At 53.6% G+C, this 21,759-nt stretch overlaps 2 protein-coding genes across 8 annotated transcripts in view; one reads left to right on the top strand and one right to left on the bottom strand.

Moving 5' to 3' along the window:
• Window positions 1-9,483, top strand: part of PRMT7 (protein arginine methyltransferase 7) — a 43,776-nt gene extending 34,293 nt beyond the window's left edge. For 4 of the 6 annotated variants that reach the window (XM_001496879.5, XM_014738296.3, XM_070263051.1 and 1 more), the window contains exons 14-18: window positions 4,358-4,519; window positions 5,640-5,714; window positions 7,842-8,002; window positions 8,901-8,997; window positions 9,256-9,483. In XM_001496879.5, the coding sequence (XP_001496929.1) occupies window positions 4,358-4,519; window positions 5,640-5,714; window positions 7,842-8,002; window positions 8,901-8,997; window positions 9,256-9,435 (675 nt within the window). In that variant the 3' untranslated portion in view covers window positions 9,436-9,483. Of the gene's footprint in view, window positions 1-4,357; window positions 4,520-5,639; window positions 5,715-7,841; window positions 8,003-8,285; window positions 8,998-9,255 lie in introns of all 6 variants that reach the window. The other 2 variants (XR_011437361.1, XR_002806795.2) reach the window with 1 other exon arrangement.
• Window positions 9,484-10,536: 1,053 nt separating this feature from the next.
• The window catches only part of SMPD3 (sphingomyelin phosphodiesterase 3), an 85,366-nt gene continuing 74,143 nt past the window's right edge, over window positions 10,537-21,759 (bottom strand). For both annotated transcript variants that reach the window (XM_070263052.1, XM_070263053.1), the window contains exons 4-9: window positions 18,192-18,267; window positions 17,920-18,075; window positions 16,271-16,360; window positions 15,889-15,952; window positions 13,862-14,024; window positions 10,537-13,594 (exon numbers count right to left, since the gene is read on the bottom strand). In XM_070263052.1, coding sequence (XP_070119153.1) covers window positions 13,493-13,594; window positions 13,862-14,024; window positions 15,889-15,952; window positions 16,271-16,360; window positions 17,920-18,075; window positions 18,192-18,267 — 651 coding nt within the window. In that variant the 3' untranslated portion in view covers window positions 10,537-13,492. The remainder of the gene's footprint in view (window positions 13,595-13,861; window positions 14,025-15,888; window positions 15,953-16,270; window positions 16,361-17,919; window positions 18,076-18,191; window positions 18,268-21,759) is intronic.

Genomic DNA, 21,759 nt, shown 5'->3' on the forward strand with positions numbered 1-21,759 from the left:
ACAACTATCATACAATCTAGTTTTACAACCTTTCTATCACCCTGCCCCCAGCCCCAGGCAACCACTGATTTGGTTTCTGTCTCTATGAATTTGCCTTTTCTGGGTATTTCATGTAAGTGGAATAATACAATATATAGTCTTTTGTGTTGGGCTGCTTTTGCTGGGCATGTCTTTGAGGTTCATCCATGTTGTAGAATGTGTCAGTATTTTGTTCCTTTTTAATGCTAAATAGTTCCATGGGATGAATATGCCATATTTTGTTTAACTATTCACCTGTTAATGGATATTTGGATTGTTTCCAGTTTTTGGCTGCTGTGAATAATGCTGCTGTAAACATTGATGTCTAAGTCTCTGCAAGGATATGTTTCCAGTTCTCTTGGATAGATGCCTAGGCTTGGAATTGCTGGGTTGTACTATATTTTTGTTTAACTTTTTAAGAAACTGCTAAACTGTTGTCCAAGGTGGCCGTACCATCCCCACCAGCAACGTAGGAGTGTTCCAGTTTCTCTAAGCCTTTACCGCCACTTGGTATTGTCTTTCTTTTTTGTTGTAGCCATTTTAGTAGGTGTAATGATGTCTCATAGTTTTGGTTTGTATTTGCCTAATGATTGATGATGCTGAACACCTTTTCATGTGCTTGTTTAAATATCCTGTGTCTTATTTGGTGAAATATCTAGTCAAGTCTTTTGCCCATTTTTTCCCATGCCTTTTTTTTTAAACTTAATTTTTATTGAGTTTATGATAGTTTACAATCTTATGAAATTTCAGTTGTGCATTATTGTCTGTGAGTCGTGTTGTAGGTGCACCCCTTCACCCTTTGTGCCCACCCCCCAGCCCACCTTTCCCCTGGTAGCCACTAATCTGTTTTCTTTGTCCACAGGTTTAACTTCCTCATATGAGTGGAGTCATACAGAGATTGTCCTTCTCTATCTGGCTTATTTCACTTAACATAATTCCCTCAAGGTCCATCCATGTTGTTGTGAATGGGACGATTTTATTCTTTTTTATGGCTGAGTAGTATTCCGTTGTATATGTATACCATATCTTCTTTATCCACTCATCAGTTGATGGGCACCTAGGTTGCTTCCACGTCTTAGCTATTGTAAATAGTGCTGCAATGAACATTGGGGTGCATGGGACTTTTGGAATTGCTGACTTCAAGCTCTTTGGATAGATATCCAGTAGTGGGATGGCTGGGTCACATGGTATTTCTATTTTTTATTTTTTGAGAAATCTCCATACTATTTTCCTTAGTGGTTGCACCAGTTTGCGTTCCCACCAGCAGTGTATGAGGGATACTTTTTCTCCACAACCTCTCCAACACTTGTTACTTTTTGTTTTGCTTATTTTTGCTATTCTAACAGGTGTAAGGTGATATCTTAGTGTAGTTTTGATTTGCATTTCCCTGGTGATCAGTGATGCTGAGCATCTTTTCATGTGCCTATTGGCCATCCATATATCTTCTTTGGAGAAATGTCTGTTCGTGTCTCCAGCCCATTTTTTGATCAGGTTGTTTGGTTTTTTGTAGTTGAGTTGTATGACTTCTTTATATATTATGGAGATTAACCCTTTGTCGGATATATGACTTGCAAATATTTTTTCCTTATTAGTGGGTTGTTTTTTTGTTTCAATCCTGTTTTCCTTTGCCTTGAAGAGGCTCTTTAGTCTGATGAAGTCCCATTTGTTTATTCTTTCTCTTGCTTCCCTTGTCTGAGAAGACATGGTGTCCGAAAAGATCCTTTTAATACTGATGTCAAAGAGTGTACTACCTACATTTTCCTCTAGAAGCCTTATGGTTTCAGGTCTTACCTTTAGGTCTTTGATCCATTTAGAGTTTATTTTCGTGAATGGTGAAAAAGAATGGTCAATTTTCATTCTTTTACATGTGGCTTTCCAGTTTTCCCAGCACCATTTGTTGAAAAAACTTTCTTTTCTCCATTGTATGCCCTCAGCTCCTTTGTTGAAGATTAGCTGTCCATAGATGTGTGGTTTTATTTCTGGGCTTTCAATTCTGTTCCATTGATCTGTGCACATGTTTTTGTACCAGTACCATGCTGTTTTGATTACTGTAGCTTTGTAGTATGTTTTGAAGTCAGGGATTGTGATGCCTCCAGCTGTGTTGTTTTTTCTCAGGATTCCTTTAGCAATTTGGGGTCTTCTGTTGCCCCATATGAATTTTAGGATTCTTTGTTCTATTTCTGTAAAGAATGTCATTGGGATTCTGATTAGGATAGCATTGAATCTGTAGATTGCTTTAGGTATGGACATTTTAACTATGTTTATTCTTCCAATCCATGTGCATGGAATGTCTTACTATCTCTTTATGTCATCATCCATTTCTTTCAGGAAAGCCTTATAGTTTTCATTGTATAGGTGTTTCACTTCCTTAGTTAAATTCACCCTGAGGTATTTTATCCTTTTTGTTTCAATTGTGAATGGTATTGTGTTCTTGAGTTCTTTTTCTGTTAGTTCTTTATTAGAGTATAGAAATGTTACTGATTTATGTAAGTTGATTTTATATCCTGCAACTTTGCTGTAGTTGTTGATTATTGCTAAAAATTTTCCAATGGATTCTTTGGGGTTTTCTTTTTTTTTTTCAAGGAAGATTAGCCCTGTGCTAATACTAACTGCTGCCGGTCCTCTTTTCACTGAGGAAGACTGGCCCTGAGCTAACATACATGCCCATCTTACTCCATTTTATATGTGGGATGCCTACCACAGCATGGCGTGCCAAGTGGTGCCATGTCTGCACCCAGGATCTGAACCGGTGAACCCCTATTCCACCTCCTCCAAGGGGGACTCCAGCCTCTCCACCCTCTATCATATGGCTGCGTGGGTCTCTCCGACGTTTTTTGTGTTGTGTTTGGATGTTCTCTGTTGGAGTATGAATGTCCTTTTCGTTGTATGTTGGAGGGGAGAGATTACTGGGGAAGCTCACTCTGCCATGATGCTGATGTCACTTTCTCATTTCTTTTTACTGCTGAATAATATTCCGTTGTATGGATATACCACGTTTTATTTATCCATTTGTCAGTTAATGAACATTTGGCTTGTTTTTACTTGTTGGCTAATATGAATGATACTGCTTTGAACATTCACGTACAAGTTGCCCTTTTTCTTCTTATAGGTAAGGATTAAAGATAGATTTAAATTCTGTAAGCCATTGATAAGGTGCACTGGGTAGACTCCAGGTCACTATTAAGTAGAGGTGGCGAGAGTGGGCATTCTTGCCTTGTTCCTCCTGTTTGGGAGCAGGGAGTACTCAGGGCCAAGCACTTTCTGTCTTCATTGTGTCCTTCTGTCTCTCTCGTCTCACCCAGAAACCCAGGTATCGTCTCTGGCTAGTCCCTCTCTTGGTGCCCGTCTGTATGGGCCAAACCCTGGATGGTCTGTCTCCTAGCATCTGCCATGTCTTGCTCTCCTCCTTTTACACAGAGTCCCCACTCCTTGCCTAGACTGTTGCAGTACTCACCCAAGTCACCTCCTGTTCCCAGCTCCACCTGCAGGTGGTCTCCCCACATGCTTTGTGGTCGTCAGAGCGATCTTTCTAAAAGGCATTCCTTTCATTTTGAAATCTTGATTAAAGTTTTTAGTGACCCCCCTCCTCTTGCCTCCAGGGCAGAGTCCAGCCCCCTTAGCCTGTCATCAGCTGCCTTTGGGTGTCCTGGCTCCTCTGCATCCCTCTGGCCTCACCCTTTATCGTTTTCCTTGCACCTCATCTGACGAGTTCCTGAAAGGGCCTCACTCTCACTCACACCTATGTTTTTGCCTCTTTCTGTCCCTCTGTCTGGGGGCCCCACGCCTTTCCTTTTCTGACCCCTGTTCATGCATTTGTTCATTCACTCAGCAAACCTTTACTGACCATCTGCTCCGGGCCAGGCACTGTGCTAGGTTTTGGGGATACTGTGCTGCCAACACCCCCACTTCTGTGGTGCTCAGAGCCTAGTGAAGGAGACAGTTAGACAAGACCTGAGGATAAATTGTCATGATAAAGCTTTGAGTGGGGATTCACAGGATGCTGTCCTGGAAGCCCTTCCTGATGCCCTTACCCCTGGGGTCCCTCTGTGTGCCCCTTTCTTGCTTCTGTCAGAGCTTACCACACTCTACGAGGACAGCCCCCAGCCTCATCTCCTTGCTCTTCCACTCTGTACTCCTGAGGGCAGGCCTTGTGTCTGTTTCTCATCTTTGTATCCTCAAGGGCAGGTGCAGACTTGGCATGATTGTTTGTTGACTGAGTGAGTGAGTGAAAGAATGAATGGCCAGTTACTTCCATGTACCTGTGAAACTTGTGACCTGTTCTTCATTCTTCAGCCAAATCCTTTGACGCCTTGGTCCTGCTTCTTGCTCTGGTCGCCAGGTCTCTCTCCTCCTGGGGGAGCCGTTCTTCACCACTAGCCTGCTGCCATGGCACAACCTGTTCTTCTGGTATGTGCGGACTGCGGTGGACCAGCACCTAGGGCCTGGCGCTGTGGTGATGCCCCAGGCTGCCTCGCTGTATGCTCTGGTCGTGGAGTTCAGGGTAGGCCACCCAAAGGTTTTTGCAGAATGGGTGGGGGGGGGGGACCTTGTTTTGTTGAAGACTTTGTATGCAGATGGAGCAAGTCAGGTCTTAATGATTTGGGCCCCTGCTTTTTTGGATCAGCGCACTGCAGGGTTGAATAGAAGAGGCTTACCTCTGTAAGAATGCAGTAATTTGGCGTATGAAATGGAAATGGCTGTGTCTTGTTATTTTACAATTATGTCTTATCAGAATAATTAAAAAAATATAAATTAAGAGTTTCAGAAGACATGCTGTGTGGCTTGCTCTGCTCTCATTAAGAGCTGAGGCTCCAGTTGTTAAAAGCGTTTTGAGACGGGAGAGTCGGCTTCTTTTTGTAAGAAAAACTTGAAAAGCTTCATTTTAATTTTCTCATCAAAGCAGAACCAGTCACAAAGTCATTTTGGGAAAGGCCTTTTTTATTAAAAGGATTTGAAATGCTGTAACCTGAAGTGTAGGGGGAGCCTCGTTTGATATTTCTCTGATAAGAATGGCTTTATCCATTGGCAGCTTAGTGGCTCCATCACTTATTTTCTGGACATTTCTTCTGTTATTTATTTACCTGGTCAGTTTTCCACATGAATTCTGGTTTTCATGGCCACAGAGGGAATGTGGAGAATGACACTTATCCACGCATACCTCCAGGAGACAGAGGACGCAGAGCTGCCTGGCCTGAGTGCGCTTCTGGTCCCCTCCCTCCCATTGTCCTCATACTGTTTATAGGCGCAGAGCCTTGAGAACTGATTTACAGATTTCTTCCCAAAGAAATGGTGTTCAGAATGGACAGGGAGTGAGAACCCCCAGCCTGGTAGCTCTGGCCGGTTGTCCCCTTGTAGGAGAGGACTTGGGGTCCTATGAGACTTGGCAGACTTGAAGAACCAACCTGGATCTTTGGTGTCTCTGAGTTCCTTCAGCCTTGGGGGTCTCTTCCAGGTGTGTGGGAATAGCAAGATGTATCTCAGGTTTTGGACTGGGGCAGCCCCTGGCCCGACCTCACTGACCCTTCTTGCTCTTGTCACCACACTTTTGTGTCCCCGGGTGGGTATGGATGTCTGTGTGCCTTGGCAGGTGGGTGTCAGTGAAGGCTGCACCTTCCTCACAGGACCTGTGGCGGATCCGGAGCCCCTGTGGTGACTGTGAAGGCTTTGACGTTCACATCATGGATGACATGATTAAGGTAGGTGGGGCCACAGCTCCCACCCGCAGTGTCCCACCCACCCACTCCTCACGGCCACAGGCCTCTAACAGGGACATCTGGCTTCAGTGGAGGGACCTGGGTTTGGCAGTGTGTGCAGTGTGCAGGGAATTCTTCTGTTAAGGGCGGTGAGGGCAGGTATATCTGTTCTGCTTGGTTCACTATGAACCTGAGAACTATTGTGTCTCAAAGTCGGATACTAGGCCCTTCTTGGTCCTGGGCTGTAACCCCTGAATCAGAGTTTTGGGCTGGAGCCTGTCCATCACCACACCACTGGAACTGTTCTTGCCAACGTCAGCAGCTTGTTCTCTCTGAACAGCTTTTCTAGAAGGCAGTTTGGTAACCTTCTGAGTTAGCCATTTTCATTTTGGGGACTCCATTCCAAGGGAAGCTGTTAGAGTATGGGGAGGGATGTGGAAGGGTGGTCCTTGGGGCTATTTATATATCAATTTAGGGGACTTAGTCAGTTACCAGGGTCTGCATCCCCCAGAACCAAGGGCAGACGTGCAAGTGCCAATGATAGTTGGATCTGCAAGGATTAAAGGAAATTGTCATGATATGTCCACATGAGAAGGGCAGAACAAGGGACACGACTCCATTTGTCTGTATTAAGAAAATTCACGCATACACACTGAGAAAAAGCGGAATAGTGGACACCAGAATATAAGCTGTGTGATTAGGAAGTGGTTAATTTTTTCCTTCTTTTGCTTGTCTTTCTGTTCAAATTTTTCTACGGTGATTATAGATTGCTTGTGTAAACATTTTTTTAAGTAAATAAAGCCAGTGGATATTTTCAGTTTGTATATTATCTGCCCTTCCACAGCACACCACTGACTGTTCCATGCTTTTAGAAATTTCTTTTGTGCCGAGTCACCTCACACTCAGGCTCCTTCCTGAACTCATCCCACCCTTCCAGTCCCCTAAGGTGTTGTGTGTTCTAGGTCACCCTCAGGCCTCTGCCTGACCCTGCCCTCCCTGGCTGTCCCCTTTGTCCTCTCTGTTGCTGGCCAATGTCTGCATCTCTCCTCAACTCAGACCTGAACTCAGACCAAATAGCTAAGAGCAGTGGACTCTGACCTTAATGCTTCCAAAATCCACCTGCTCTTCCCCCCTGCTCCCCCTGACCCCTAGTCTGGCTCCTTCCACTGCTCCCGTCCTAGGTCTGCCACCGCTTCATACCCAACTGCTTGGGCTCAGGGCCCCGGGCATCCTCCCAGGCAAGTCCTTGCCTTCAGTTGCAGTTTGTCATCTGGTCCTATAACAGTCGGGTCCTCAGTTTTCTTCCCCCACTGCTGCTGTTCTGGTCTGGGCCACTTTCATTTCTCACCTGTGACCGTGCAGCCTCCTGTCTCTCCCGCTCGGCCTTCCTCCACATGGAGCCTTCGTGAACCTGTAGATCCTCCGTGTGGCCCTGTCTGTCCCCTGTGGGAAAATCTTGTCAGGCTCCCCCAACCCCCACCCCTGCAGCGTCACCTCTGCCGCTCAGCCTGCCCTGGGCTCTTCTCTGCGTCCTCTCCCTACTTGGCTTTGTCCCCTCTCCTCCCTGCGAACTCCTGTGTGACCTTCAGGAGGCAGCCCAGAGAACACCCTTCTGGGCAGTTTTCTCACCCAGCCCCATTCTCCACTAGAGGTCAGTGCTCCCCAGGCCCTGCGATTGCTGGTGTCCATGTTGTCTCCCTTTAGACCAGGAGCCTTTGTTTGGGGGTGGTCTGGCAGCTGTAGTGCTTAGGAAGGGTCACGAATGGTCAAGTGGCCAAGTGCCAGGTGTTTTCACCATTGTAGACTTTTGGTTCTCAGAGCAACTCATGAAATGGGCAGTCTCATCCCATTTTAAAAAGGGAGAAAATGAGGCTTAGAGAGGTAAAGTGACTCCCCAGGGAGACGGCTCGTGAGTGGCGGCAGGGAACAAGAATCCAGCTGGTCTGATCCAGGTGCCTGTGGTCTTTCTGTGAGCATCCACTGCTGTGACTGTGGCAGTTACTCTGAGGAACCCGGGCCATGGAAGTGAGGGGCGACTGGCATAGACCCTGGAGATGGGGTACGAGCACCTTGTCCCCTGGGCTGCCTGGCTCTGTTTCTGCAGACCACCACACCCCTTTCCCTCCTCAGCGTGCCCTGGACTTCAGGGAGAGCAAGGAGGCTGAGCCCCACCCGCTGTGGGAGTACCCGTGCCGCGGCCTCTCTGAGCCCCAGCAGATCCTGACCTTTGATTTTCGGCAGCCAGTCCCCCCGCAGCCTGTGCGTGCTGAGGGCTCCATCGAGCTGAGGAGGTGAGTGTAGGCTCTAGGGTAGGGGGCGTGGGGGAAGAAAGCAGTGGGCCTACTTTCTGTCTAGTAGTTACTGCCCACATGGCTAAGCATGCACTTAGGCCACTTTCACATGGGTGAAATGGCTCTCCTTGTCTCAGCCTTGCCCTTTCTGGTCTGAAGTGGCCCTGAGTGTATAGCGGGTGTCTCTGGGTATGTGTGGGTGGGGAGGGAGAGCCAGAGTGGGCTTTGTTCATCCCCCCACATCTGAGACTCCCTTTGAGCTAAGCGGCATGTTGAATTACAGCTGCAGAGAAACGTGAATTTGGTTGCTATGGTTACCCATTGGACCATTTTCCTGAACTCTCCTGGGAATCAAAGCAGGTTTGGAATTGGCGAGAGCTGCTCGTTGCGAGGCACCGGCAGGCCCATCCAGCTCCACCTGTCTTCATGGGGAGGAGCTGCTGCTTCTGGAGGAAGAACTCTCTTCTAACTGGGTGGAGGCCGTGAGCCCAGAACCCCTCGGGGCTCTTTGACGAGGGGGAGGCAGGGCAAATACCCATCTGGGCCTGCCATCCAGGGTATCTGGGAGGGTGCTTCCAGTTTTTGGTGCCAAGGCTGCGCCCTGAGCCTCTTGGACCAAGCCTTTCGTGACCTCAGGCCAAGGAGGCTCGTGCTGCTCCACGGTTCTTTTGAGTGCTTGGCCAGGCCGCGAGGAGTGAGTTTGGGTTGTGGCTCTTCTTCCTCAGTATTTTACTGAGTAGCCTTTAGTCAGGGGGAGTGTTAGGAGCTTCCTGGCCAGGCAGGATGGAAGTGGGGAAGACCAGAGGTTTCTGGAAAGCAGAAGGGAGCCATGGCTGTGCTCACTCACCTCTCATATGGCTGTTTCTGTTTGGCCCAACATCCCACCCCACCCTCCCAGGCCTGGGAAGAGTCATGGGGTCGTCCTGTGGATGGAATACCACCTGACTCAGGACAGCACGGTCAGCACCGGCCTCCTGAAGCCTGCAGAGGACAAGGTAATACTGTGCTTGCAGGTCCCTGAGTGGGCCCACCCTGAGAGCAGGCACTGCTGGGGGAGGCCATGCCACTCACTTATGCTCTGGGTACTCCCAACCCATTCAGCGGGGTGATAACTCAGTGTCCTGGGTCACTTGGCCCTGGGTTACCTGGCCTTGGTAGCAGCTTCCCACTGCAAGCTGCCTGGACTAGTGGCTGGTCAGGAAGGGGCTTGGGTACTGGGAGCCCTCACTGCCTTCTTGCTACCCCTCCTGCAGGGGGACTGTTGTTGGAATCCCCACTGCAAGCAGGCTGTGTACTTCTTCAGCACCACGCTGGACCCTAGCGCACCGCTGGGCGGCTCTCGAACAGTCAGCTACACTGTGGAGTTCCACCCCCATACTGGCGACATCACCATGGATTTCACACTCTCAGACACTCTGGAGGATGAGCACTGACCCTCACTCATTGAGAAATAAAGTGGCCTGAGTGCTCTGGGCTCTGAATGGTGTGGCTTTCTGGGAAGGAAGGTGGAGGCACCTGTCCTTTCAGGGCCCAGCCTGGCCTTTTTTTTCCATTATTGTATTGCCAGCTCCTTGCTCCAGGTGTGGGCTGCTGGCTGAATTTGGAGCCAAGGAGGGGCCGGGGGACTCCCCCTGCAGTGGTTTTGAAGTGCTCAGAAGCTCAAAGGTAGCACTGTCTCTCGTGCCCTCCCTGGAAAGGAGCGGAGCCCCGTAGTCAGCTGGGCTGGGCAGGTTGGGTGCTGTTCTCGGCAGCACAGTGCCGAGGCGAGTGTGCTGCCCATGGTGGGAGCCGGCCTGGCCTGCACCCCAGGAACCTTTGGGACTTGCCTGCCTGGCTCCAGCTGGGAGGGCTTCTGAGGTGGAGACACTGACTTGTGGTTGGGCCCTGGGCCTTGAAGACCCCAGCAGGGCCAGGCCGAGGCTGGGGTTCTGGCCCTGTCACTTGCTGGGTAATGTCACCAAGCCACATTCAGAGGTGTCTGGCCTTGGTGTGCAGCACCAGCAGGTGACTAAGGCCCAAGACCTGGACACCAGGTTGCTGTTCAGAGGACAGAGAAGAGCTGTCCCAGAGCAGCTCCTGAGATGTAGACCAGGAAACCAGCCATCAGGACAGGGAGCCAGGAGGTGCGCCTCTTCCCGTGTGCCCCCCCTTTTAGCAAAGGACCTCCTGCCACCTCAGAAGTCTGGGGCAGATGGGTATGGTGCCGCCACCCCAGCCTGCCCTTGCCTCGCCAGGTAAGGCCAGAGTCCTGAGGAGGCCCCAGCCTTGCTTTGCCGCACACTCAAGGTGCCCTTTTGCTGTTTACTCCCAGTTCCAGAGGGAACGAGGAGACACCAAGTAAGAGAACCCAAGTGGCCCAGTGTCCTGCCAGTTCAGTGCAGACGTGGGCTGGGCCTGTCCTGCAGGAGGAGGCAAGAAAGGCAGGGCCTCCCCAGCGCTGCCCCCACAGTCCTGCCTGGCCACCCAGCCCTGGAGTTGAGTTGGAGCAGGGCCTGGCCCCAGCTTTTTGCTCAAATAAGTGGAAAACACAAGCCTTGAGCCTCACAGTTTTATTTTCTCCTCATTAGCCATCGTTCCTTTCAGCACCAATAAAGGAAAAAAACACTTCTCTTTTGAAAATATTTTATCGGTGTAAAGACTGTTTTTCTTCTAGGGAAGAATCGTCTGGATATATATTTGATAATGTTTTTACCAAAACCTTAGGTGTGCTTACCATATAAAACCCCTAATGTCCCATGAGGATACAATACAGAAAAGAATACAGAAATTAAAAAAGTGTTTTTTTTCTTTTTAAAACAGTATTTCTAAATCTTAGCAAGTTAATACAATAGTTAAAAAGCATCAAGATTAATATTCATACTTAAAACTCAAGGTGGTTTGGACAAATGCAAATGACTGTCTCCTTCCAGAGCTGACCCCACCTCCTGGCTTCCCCGGAGGAGGCCGGGCCCGGGGCAGGCGCGGGCCTTGTTTGGGGATTTGGGTGACCTGTGTCTGCCCCTCCCAGGCCTAGATGCCACAGAATCTGAGATCTTGGCAATGTTTCTTTTCTTTCTTTTTTAAAAATCAAAATGGAAAAGTCTGGCTTGTGCATGGCCCTGGGAGTCCACAGGCTTCATGAAACATGTGGTTGGGCAATGGCAGCCTCAGCAGAGGCCGCGCCAGAGGGAGGTGCGAGGGGGGCCGGGGGGTGGGCCAGCCCTGCTCTGGACGCCAGGGCCAGGCTGGGCAGAGGCGACCTTGTTAGGACAGGAAATGGCTGAGGCACAGGGAGGTATGACTTGCCTAAGGCGCCCTGTGAGTGAGGGAGAGAAGCATGTGCCCCCTGCGCCTTGGCTCCCACCAAGCTGCCCTGGGGGTAGGCGGCCTCTCGGAGGGATGGAAGCTGTGCTGGAGTTTCTCTGCTTCAGGAGCCCTGGCCTCGGCCTCTGCTGCTCTCCCAGGCACACAGCCGACTTGCAGCCTGGGGGGCCTCAGCTCAGGCCTGGCTATCTAGTTGGGCCCCACCCGTGGGAGCAGAGATTCTGGCTGCTCCTGGGAATGGGGGCCCTCTGACCGCAGGAAGCCTACCCAAGGCCCTGAGAGCCAGGCCCTATGAGGAGGGGCACAGCAGAGAGCCCAGGAGGGACAGCACCCTCAGCCGGTGGTGAGCAGCCTGTCCTGGCTTCTGGACACAAGGTGGGGCTGGGGGCCTGGCCAGTGAAGTGCTCCTAACAGCAAAGCCCTCAGCCCAGCTGCTGCCCTGGCCTGCTGGGTTTAGATAAACCAGTGCCACCACAGGTGCAAATCTCAGGAATGTCCTCCCCCAGTAAAGGGCCTGGCCTCTCGCTGGCAGCTTGGCTCCCTCTTCGTCCCTCTTCCAGCTCAGTGGGTGACAAGGCACAGCATCAGCACACCGGCACCAGGAGGCTCCCAGCAGCAGGGTCCTGGTGCACCCCCAGCGTTGCTGGGTGGAGCTGGCTTCAAGCCAGGTGGGCACGTGGTCAGGGCACTACGAGGAGGGGAGACCGGTGGGGGTTGTCAAGAACATTCCCCCGAGGCAGAGGAGCCTCACACCTGGAAACAGACAGAACCCTCCCTGCATGACCAGGGGAGCGGGTCCAGGTGTGTTTAAAAAGGCAGGTGGACAGAGGCAGTGCTGCCGTGGGGTGGGGAGCTGTGGGCCTCACCTGCAGGCTCTGCCACGCTATGCTTGGGTGTCCAGGACTGGCCCTGGTCACACAGTAGCAGAATAGGTGTCTATGCATCTGGACGCCAACTAGTACCACTCCTTGCCTCAGGCAAGTGGTGGCCATTGGCCTTGCCACCCCCAGCCTGCACACTGATGAGGCGACAGGCTGCTGTCGGCACCTTGGCTCCCCCGCCTTTGTCCAGGGCCCCTCGGTTGCTGTTGAGAATGGGCATGGGAGATTAGAGTCGCAGCCCCACCCAGAGGCAGGTGGACAGTTCCTGAGCTCAGCCAGCATGTGGATGGGGACGGGCCCCACAGAAGGATTGGTCCCAAACCAGAGGTGTCCAAGGGGGGAGACGGGATCAGGCAGAAAGATGTGTTGGTTTTGACAGAAGAGAAGTTACAAATCTTAGCATTTTCAAAACCAGAAGCCCCCCACCCCCCACCCCCCAAAGCCGTGAGTTCCCCTTTTTCCTGTAAAAAAGTGATGCTCTCCGGATTCCTGTCTATGGCTCCACTGCCCACTTCGGAGTCTCTGGGGCCCTGGTGCGCCGGGGGGAAGGGAGCCTATCTCGGGAAGAGCAGCCTTCTTCCGTGCGGCTTGCAGACCCTCTAAAGTGAAAGGTTGTCTTTGTTCTTAACTTTTTCTGTTTTTCTTTTTAAAATGTGATCGCCCTTGAATGCAAGACCCTGGGAAGAGCCCGGGCTCGCTGGTAACTGGACACAGCCTCACGGTCCCTGCTTGGGAGCCGTCCCGGCTGGCGGCGGTGAGCAGGTGGTCCTGTGCCCAGGAATGCTTCTTTGGCTGGTTCTGATTGTGTTTGGAGTTTGGCCTTGGGTGAGGCCCAAGCGAGGGGTCTGTGTGGCTACGGTGTGGCACGTGGCATGCAGGCAGCGTGCATGCGAGGGTGCAGGCATGCGAGACAACATGGCAGCAGACAAAAATAATGAACCCTGGACGAAGCTTGAGAAGAGATACAAAGAGTACAGAAACCCGGTTCTCATACTAACCCACGGGTTACAAACTAGTTTGTGCTGTAGATTTGTAGAAAATCACGTTTGGAAAGAATGGCACTGGTTGGGTAGCCGGGGCTCCCGGGGCTGACCTGACTCCTGTGTCCAACGGTGAGTGCCCAGAGGTGCAGGGCAGCGCTGGTTCCAGCTCACCCGGGACTAACCGCGGCTCCCCCTGGGCCCCTGCCCTCCTCCCCTGGCACCGGGGGTCGGGGGGTGCTCGCCGCTGGAGGAGACGTGGCCAGGAAGGGGCTTCGGCTCAGAGGGCTGGCAGAGGCCCAACTGCTCCCGGTGACTTGGCTGGTCTATGCCTCCTCCTCCGCCGCAGACACCATCAGCCGCATGGCTACAGGGAGGTGGTCTGTCAGGCCTGACAGCTGGGTGATAAAACTGAATTCTTCCACCTCCTGCAGGAAGGGGCGGGGCAGAAGCATCCCCGTTAGACCCAAAGACTGCAAAGGAGGGACCTGGAGGGCAGGGGCTAGGGCCTCTGGGCTGGGGCTGGCCCAGAGTTCCCTGAGGGCAGAGGGGTGGGAGGATCCCATGGGCCCCAGAGGTCTCTGGGACTGGCAGGTCTCACTTTGAGGGGAGAGTTCAGTGCTGTCGAGGGTGCAGGACGCAGGGTCTCCTATCTACAAGCACGGCCTGGCTGCCCGGCCCAGCCCCAGACTCACGGCTTTCCAGTCCAGGCACAGTCCCTCCTCCGTGTACAGCATGTAGTCGATGCGCCTGCCGTTGCCCTTCAGCAGGTCCTTGCGTCCCTTCTGGCCTGCCCCAGCGCTCTTGCTGGTGGGGAAGGCGAGGTACTCCCGGCGGCCTTCCTCACTCTCCAAGACCCTGCTCATGCAGACAGGAAGGCAAGGTGAGCCCCTGCCCCAGCCCCCAGGTCCTCAGTGTGGAGCCACATTCTCATCCCCAAGTGAGGGAAGCAGGTCAGAGCAAACCCCTGCATTTAAGATCTGTCTTCCCTGTGGACCCAAAAAGGGACTGGGATGGAGGGAAACAGTCTGAGCCTACAAGTTCCTGACTGATCTGGGCCACTCCAGAATCTGCCTGGGAATGTCCCATGTCCACCTTGGGCTAGCCAGCATTCGCTTTCCCTTTCTGAACTGGGACATTGTCCGTGGCTGCAGCTTGGACCCAGCACCACCCAGAGCCCATGGCCGAGTTAGGGATGGAACTGCCTAGCCCCTCTGCAGAATGGGGTTCTGCTCTGAGCCAATACGGGCCTGTCTGGGGGAACTTGGTCTTGGTAGTGAACCTCGGGTACCCTTCTCTCCTGAAAGTCCTCAGACTCCCCATGACTCTTGTTTCAGGCAGCAGGAGCGGGGGAGCCAGGGGAGCACCCATGCCCCCTCCCAGGACTGGATTCTGTCGCTCTGGCCCTGAGCCACCAAACCTCTGGGCTTCCACTTCCCCCTCTGACACAAGAACGATTGCTGTGGGCCCCAGGACACTTTAGGGGCCCGGTGTACCAGGAAAGGAACAACGTGGGATAAGGAAGGAAACTGATGTGGGTGCCTAAGTGCTGGCCAAAGTTCTACAGGGAGGGCAAGGCGCTTGGGTTGGGTATCACACCCTGAATCTGAGTCTTCTGACTCCCTGTCTGCCGACTCCTTCCTGCCGGATTTCCTCCCGGGCCCAGCCAGTGGGGAGGAGCCTTTATGGGAGACCCCGTCACAGAGAGCAGATGCAGGCTGATGAAGGGGACAGGAAGGGCAGCCACCAAGAGACACTACACAGGCCTGCCCGGCCGGCTAATGCCTGGACAAATGGAAGGGACGCCTGCACAGGCACAGCCAGCAAACATGGGCTCCTACAAGGTTTTTATCTGCCTTGAGATAAATACACGAATGACATGCAGAACATCGTTATCTCTCAGAAATATAATCCATTACTGTCCTTTGCCTTTGATAATTAATTCCAGCATCAATGATCTAAGAGTTACTGATAGTCATTTTTTAATCATCATCTCATAAAAAGATAATTTTCTCAGCATAGGATGATGTTTCAAATTTAGTCCATAATCTAATTAATTGGCTCAAATTAGCTGCGAGGAGCCATTACTGTGATTCTGTGCAGTCTCACATTGTGAATTATAAATTGGTTCTGCTGCTGGCCTCTCAAATGTGTCCTTTATGGACGTCTCAACAGGTTCAAGAATGAAGTTTGGCTGGGATGGAACTGTCTCTGCTTTGAAAATGACTGGCTTGTGTTAGCTCTTCTCATATTTTTATTTGCCTAATTGGTGGATACCAGCTGCCAGGCTCCCTGGAGCAGACGCCATCCCCAGGGTTCTTCTACAGGGATCTTGGCCTCGCCCTGGAAGATTCTGGTCCCTTTTCCTGTGCCCAGCAGGGCCCCAAGGCCGATGGGGCTTGGGGCAGGGCAAGCTCTTGGAGAGTGACCCGGACTCTGGGTGCTGGTGTAGGAAATGCCACCTCAGGACCCCAGGCCTACTGGGAGGCTTCTCCTTGGTGAGGCCAGCCCGTGAGGCCTGAGGGCCACCCTCGCCTCGGCACCCCCTCCCCCAGCTTCAGTCCCTGGGGCTCTCACAGGTTTCCTTCCCATGGAGCTGTGCTGGCTTGTCTGCCTCACACAGCCCGTCTCTCCACCCCTGAGTCAGGGCACACTGCTCATCCCAGACCTGGGAGCCAGCCCGGGATCCACCCGCGCCCACCCAACGCAGCTGGGTCCTTACTTCTGCAGATTTTCAGGGGTGCACGCGTCCTCATCGTAGAGGCCATCCGTGTCCAGCAAGGTACCTGAGGATGAGGCAGTGAGAGAGGTCACTGCAGGTAGGGCCTCGCCAGCCTCTAGAAGGGCTGCCTCTCTGGGGCAGGAGGGGTGGGCGAGGGCTCTGCTGGCCTGGGCAGCTGAATGACCTCCCAGCAGTGGGATCTTGGGGCAGGTCCTGGAGGTCTTTCTGGGAAGCCTGTGGGGAGCCCAGCCTTGGTGGAATATCAAGTCTCAGCACGGGGTGCTCAGGCCTCAGCAGTGCCTCTCCCCTGCCCCAGGCCTCTCGTCCCCCGACACCCTACATCCACGCCCCCACCCCAGCCCCAGCCCCAGCCCCAGCTCACCGATGGCCCACGGCTTCTCCTCCCCGGGCCCCAGGCGGCAGGGGTCCTTGTAGCGTGTAAACAGGGAGTGCTGCTGCTCCAGCTTGTCGTCTGCAGGAAGGGAGGGAGGGAGGGAACGTTGTGGTCTCGGGGTGTCTGGCCTGTCCTGGAGGGCCACCTGCCACTGGTTACTCTGACCACATGCAACCACGTCCCTGTTCCTCAGGTAACTGCCCCTGGGTGGGGTCTGTGGTCCATTTGTCATTGATTTTCTGTGTCCTTGAGAATACCCCCCTCTCTACACCCCCACTCTAGTGTTCAGCTTTCCTTCTGTCTAAGGACAGAGGTCATTGTCCCTCCTGGGCTCCAGGGAACAGTGATCTCAAGGCCTTCCCAGATGCTGTGGCACACTCTGCGGGGGGTTGGCTGGTTGATGCTGCCCCGGCCGGGACTCCTGCCCTTCACAGACCTGGGTGCCCAGGCGGAGTGAGGAGTGACCCCACCAGGCTCAGAGAGGGAGATGACCTGCTCTGGGTTCGGGTTTGTCCTGCCAACTTGTGGAGCCAGAAGGGCCTTTGTGAGACCCCTGGGAGGAAGGACAGGGCACGGAGTGGAGCCTGATGGGATGGGACCCCCTCCCGACAGCCTCTTCCTGTGTGCGCTGGGTCCCCACCCTGACTCAGGAAGATTCTGGGAACACCCAGCATTTGGAGCTGGCGTCAGGCATGTGACTGTGAGGGCACCTCCGGGCTGCAGGGGTGGACTGTGTGTTCCACGGTGAGCACTGGTCTCCCCACCCACCCTGGAGGTGCCACCCTTGTCAAGGGAGGCCTCCCTGGTCGCGAACAGATAGAAACAGCTGCCACCAGCTGCCACTTTGAGGTTTTCTCCTTTCGCTGAGGATTAGCCCCATGTTGCCCACCCATCCTCAGTTTCTCCTGGGGCTGTGGCCAGAGTAGAAGGAGCCAAGGAGCCAGTAGACCAGGAGGTTTTCCTTGAACCCAGCTCCTCAGGCCAAGGGAGGTTCAGAGCTGCCCAAACACCCAGGAGGTCCTAGGATCAGCATGATCATCTGAGTCACAGCTCACTTATTTAAATTAATTATTTGAAATTTCACCCATGATGAACTTTTAGTCTTTTAGCCTAAAGGCATGATTTCCAGGGTTCAAATCCCAGTTCAACCACTTCCTGGCTGTGTGACTTGGGACTAGTTACTCAACCTCTCTGGGTCTTAACCTCCTCTTCCACACCATGTGGGTAAAATACAGTGCCCACTCTTAGTGTTGTTAAATGAAACAGTAGGCCCGTGAACAGTGGTTAGAATTGTGTCTGGTGAAAGTAAGAGCTGAACAAAGATGTGGTGGGTAATATTAGCTGACTCGCCCTCAGTCTGAGTGTCAGAGGCCCCAAGCCTTCCCTTCAGAAGTTCAATTTGAGGGCATCTCTTTATCTCCAGCAAGGAGCCCTCTGAGCTTGCTAGGCAGAGCATGGGCTCTTCTCATTCTAGTGTTTCTAGGAGTCAGAGAAATCATAGCCTTGCTACTATCCCACTTACATGTTCGCGAGGAGCAGGAAGTTCTTCTAGCTGCCTAAACTGAGTCTTTCCAGCTGTGACTGGAGCCCACGCCCTCCCCAGTAGCCAACCCGGATGGGCAGGACCACAGGCTCACCGGAGGAGCAGTTGTCAAAGTTAAAATCTCCACAGATGACGTCAAACGCCACCAGCTCCTCGGGGTTGGCTGCGCTGGACGAGGAGGTAGATTTTCGGAAATCAGCCAGCCAGTCCTGAAGCAGGTCCAGCTGTTCACACCGGATGGCACTGTCCTCTTCGGGGCAGAACCACAGAGACCAGATGACGAAGATGCAGCCAGACCCCAGCGCCGATCCCAGCCCTCTGGGGGCAGATGCCCCACCCCCGACAAGTGCGGCCCACGGGACCTACCTGGCAGGGCGTGCAAGTGTGTGCAGGAGATGTACCCGACAATTCTTTGGTCCTGAGGTGTGCTTCCCACCTGCACCTGTGGGGGAGGAGGTGCAGTGTCAGTGCGGAAACCTACAAGCCATCACTGCTCTGAGCACCAAAGGATGCTGGCGAGCCCCCCACCCTCCCTGTGAACCCTCACAAGCCCAGCTTCGTCGGCTCCTGGCTAGGCCCGGGCCCAGGGAGGAACAGCACATGTCCTGCTTCTTGGAACTTCTGGTGCAGCATGGGAGGCAGATACCTAAAGAAATACCAGCCCGTGGCATGGTGAGTGCCGGCAGCAATTCACGCAAAGCTCTCGAGGAGGGAAAATGCTGAAATCCCCGAAGATTTCCTCCCCAAACGCCTGCCGTCTCCTGGTGACCAGAATGTCCACATGGATGACCCTCACGTGCCAGCCCCTCAGTTCCTTGTCCACGCCTGTCTGGTGGCTCTTTCCTCCTCCTCTTGGTCATACCCTAGACCCAGATCACGCCCTAGAGCCTGTCGCTCTGAAGTCGAAGCTGGGCTCCCCTCTGGGAGGCAGCCCACTTAGATGCTGGATGCTGGCCACCCTCCCTCCACTGTGAGAGGCCTCGGACCCTCCCCTCTGCTCTCTCTCCCCCGTCTCTGCCCTCTGGCTTCATGAGAAATCACTTCATCTGCTTTTTGGCTGTTGTCCTCGTTAGTTCCCCGATCTGGGATGACCGCTGTGGCCTGTGTCTCCATGGCACCTGTGTCATGGGCTGGCCCCAGGTGCCTCACGGCCTCCATCCAAACCCAGTCCTCCTTCCTCCACAGTGGCCTCCTCATACCTTCATGCTCCACTCTTCCCCAGTCCTCGGTCCTCACCTCCCTGCTCACCTCCTTCACTGCAGACAGAGTCCCCGGGGATGGAGTGGGGCAGGGGGCTCCTCCCCAACTCCCTGCCCAACCACAGATGACCCTGGCAGGCTGTCTCCACAGGTTGGCATAGTGAAATGGGCATCTCAATCATGCATCACAGGCAACTTGATACGGCCCCCAGAGGTGACCCTGATGCAAGCCTGAGCCGTTGTCAGCGCTGTGGTTGGGGGTGTAGGGATGGCCACCCAGGCTGCCAGCTCTCTCAGGCCCTCTGGCCACGGCCCAGGTGCTGGTGGCTGAGATGGGAGAGTCCCTCCCAGGCATGCTCCCCACGACCATCCGTGGGTGTCTTTCCCCAGGGACTTCTGGTTGGCTCCTCATCTTCTTCCTCTGTGGGCGCTCCTCCCACCTGAGCCTCAGCCGTCTTCCCCAAACTTCACTAACTCACAGCAGACTGGGTTTTCTGTGATGACGAGATGGCCCTGGGGAACTTTCCAGGGAAGCTGACTGTAGAGGCCGGTTCTTGGCTGAGGGGCCTGCAGCAGCACGGTGGGTGCACCCGGCACCTGCTGAGCAGACCCTGCCCATCCCCCAGCTAAGAGCAGCCTGGGCTCCCTGCTGCCGCATCACGGGCCCTCCACTCTGAGAGTCTTGGGAGGCGTCTGTCTTTCTTTTTGCTACTGACGTCAGGTCGGCATTTTTCTCCTCCACAGGGACTTTCACAGCATCAGCACCCTAGCTTTCTATGGCTCTCCCTCCCCTTTCCCAGCCGGGATGGATGCACATGTTCCCAGCGCCCAGGGGGATGAATGGCTGGCTACTTGATAATGAGCTATATGGCCTGGATTTGGGGCTGTTTACAAACTCACATGTTCACTATTCACTTCTTGCCCCAATTCCAGACCCAAACCTTGGCCCACTAGTACCCCCACCCCTGGAATGGCTCAGGAAATTACATACCGTCAATACCCTGTTGCAAAAACACAACACAGTTTTAAAACCACAATGCCCCCAAAGGCCACATGATGGCGCTCTCGCCCCTGCATTCCTTAGGCAGAGTCTGTTCCCTCCTCAGTAATATGAGCTCTCCTGCCTCCTGCTTCACGGACGCTGCCTTGCTCGAGCCTTACGACAACCATATACTCAAATTATACCACAACTGGCCGGGGTCACAAGGCTCCGATGGCCGAGGCTGGTTCAAATCAGATGTTTGCTGCCCCACGCTCAGCTCCCCACCCTCCTCTCTGCTGTTTTCTGAGCTCCTCTGACTTAGCCAGGCTTATCACTGGCTGCCCCTTTGACGGTTTCAGTGCGTCAGCCCTTCACTCACTCAGCACTTAGAGTTGCCTCCCGTGCTGAGTCCTGGGCAGGGACAGGAGACAGGCGCAAAGAGGCAGCACTGCCCCCGCGCTAAGGAGAACCCGCCCAGAGGGAAGACACGTGGTGTGAGGCCCCTGCCTCCCCCTCCCCCCGGCCACCGTTCACCGGTACCTCAACCCCTCAGCCTGCTTCCTGCTCTCAGTCGGCCATGGGAGCTTGCCAGGATCCACTTTATTACGTGCTGGGACTTATTGATTCCTGGCTCGAGTCCTCGGGAGCCGCAGAGGCTTGTGTTTCTCTTGCAAAAACAAATAATCACACTGAGAGGTTGTGCCTTTTAGTCCTGGTGGGCAAAGACTGTCAATAGAGAAGGGGCCAGAATCAGGTGCTCTCATATGTGAGGCAAAAATGATTCCAGGCCCTTCCTTTCAGGGCATCACAGTAGCAGGAAAGCACATTTTCCTCAAGGATCGGAAGTGCCACAGAGTAGATTGGGAGCAGGGCTGGACGGGAGAGCCCTGAGGATGCAGGGAGCACTGGCTTCCATGCACAGCCACGGGCAGCATCTTTCCAGGGCTCGGGCCCCTTCCTGGGCTGGCCTGTCTCCTGAAACCTCATTTATTTTACTCCTCCACATAGGAGAATCAGACACGCTCCGGCCAGCAGAGACGAGCTGGGTTTGCTATGGTGCCGGACACAACCGACTCTGCTCTTGAGGAGTTCTGACAGGAGAGATGGGCAATGGGACACCTGGGACAAGGGCTGAGGAATCTATGAAGGGAAAGCTGGTTTGTGCTGGATGGTTGTCAAGGAAAGCTCCACAAAGGTGGTGCAGCCAACCCAGGTTGGGACCAAGACGGGGAGCTGTGCACATGGAGGCCCCTTGGGGGTGTGGTGTGACTGAAGCTGAGTGCAGGTGAGGGTGGAGGGGCTCAGGTGAAGGCTGGAAGGAAGGGAGAAACAGGAGTCAGACCTGGGACGCGGGGAGGATGAGTTGGAAGGGGAAGGCCAACCGAAATACAGGTGGGTAGATGCGGAGGAGTGATGGCCTGGGCCATGATGGTGCAGCTGGAGACATGGGGTAGATAGACCCAGAGGCATCTGGAAAGTGAATTAGGAGCCTGGATGGATTGGATGGGCTCAGGGCACAGAGAGGATTCAAGGTGGGCCCTTCTGGCTGAGGGACGGTGGAACCTGGAGGAGGTGGGGTCCAGGGCAGATGATGAATTCAGTTCGGGAGTGAACGGGACTGTGTCCAGGAAGCAGCCAGACAAAGAGCTGGGGGCTTAGGGGAGAGATCTGGCGTGGGACAAACCTCAGAGTCCTCAGCAAGTGTGGAAATGGAGGCTGTGGAGTCCCTTCCCCGGGGCAGGCGTGTGGGGCC

Source organism: Equus caballus, chromosome 3 (assembly GCF_041296265.1).
Source record: "Equus caballus isolate H_3958 breed thoroughbred chromosome 3, TB-T2T, whole genome shotgun sequence".
NCBI classification, from domain to species: Eukaryota; Metazoa; Chordata; class Mammalia; order Perissodactyla; family Equidae; genus Equus; species Equus caballus.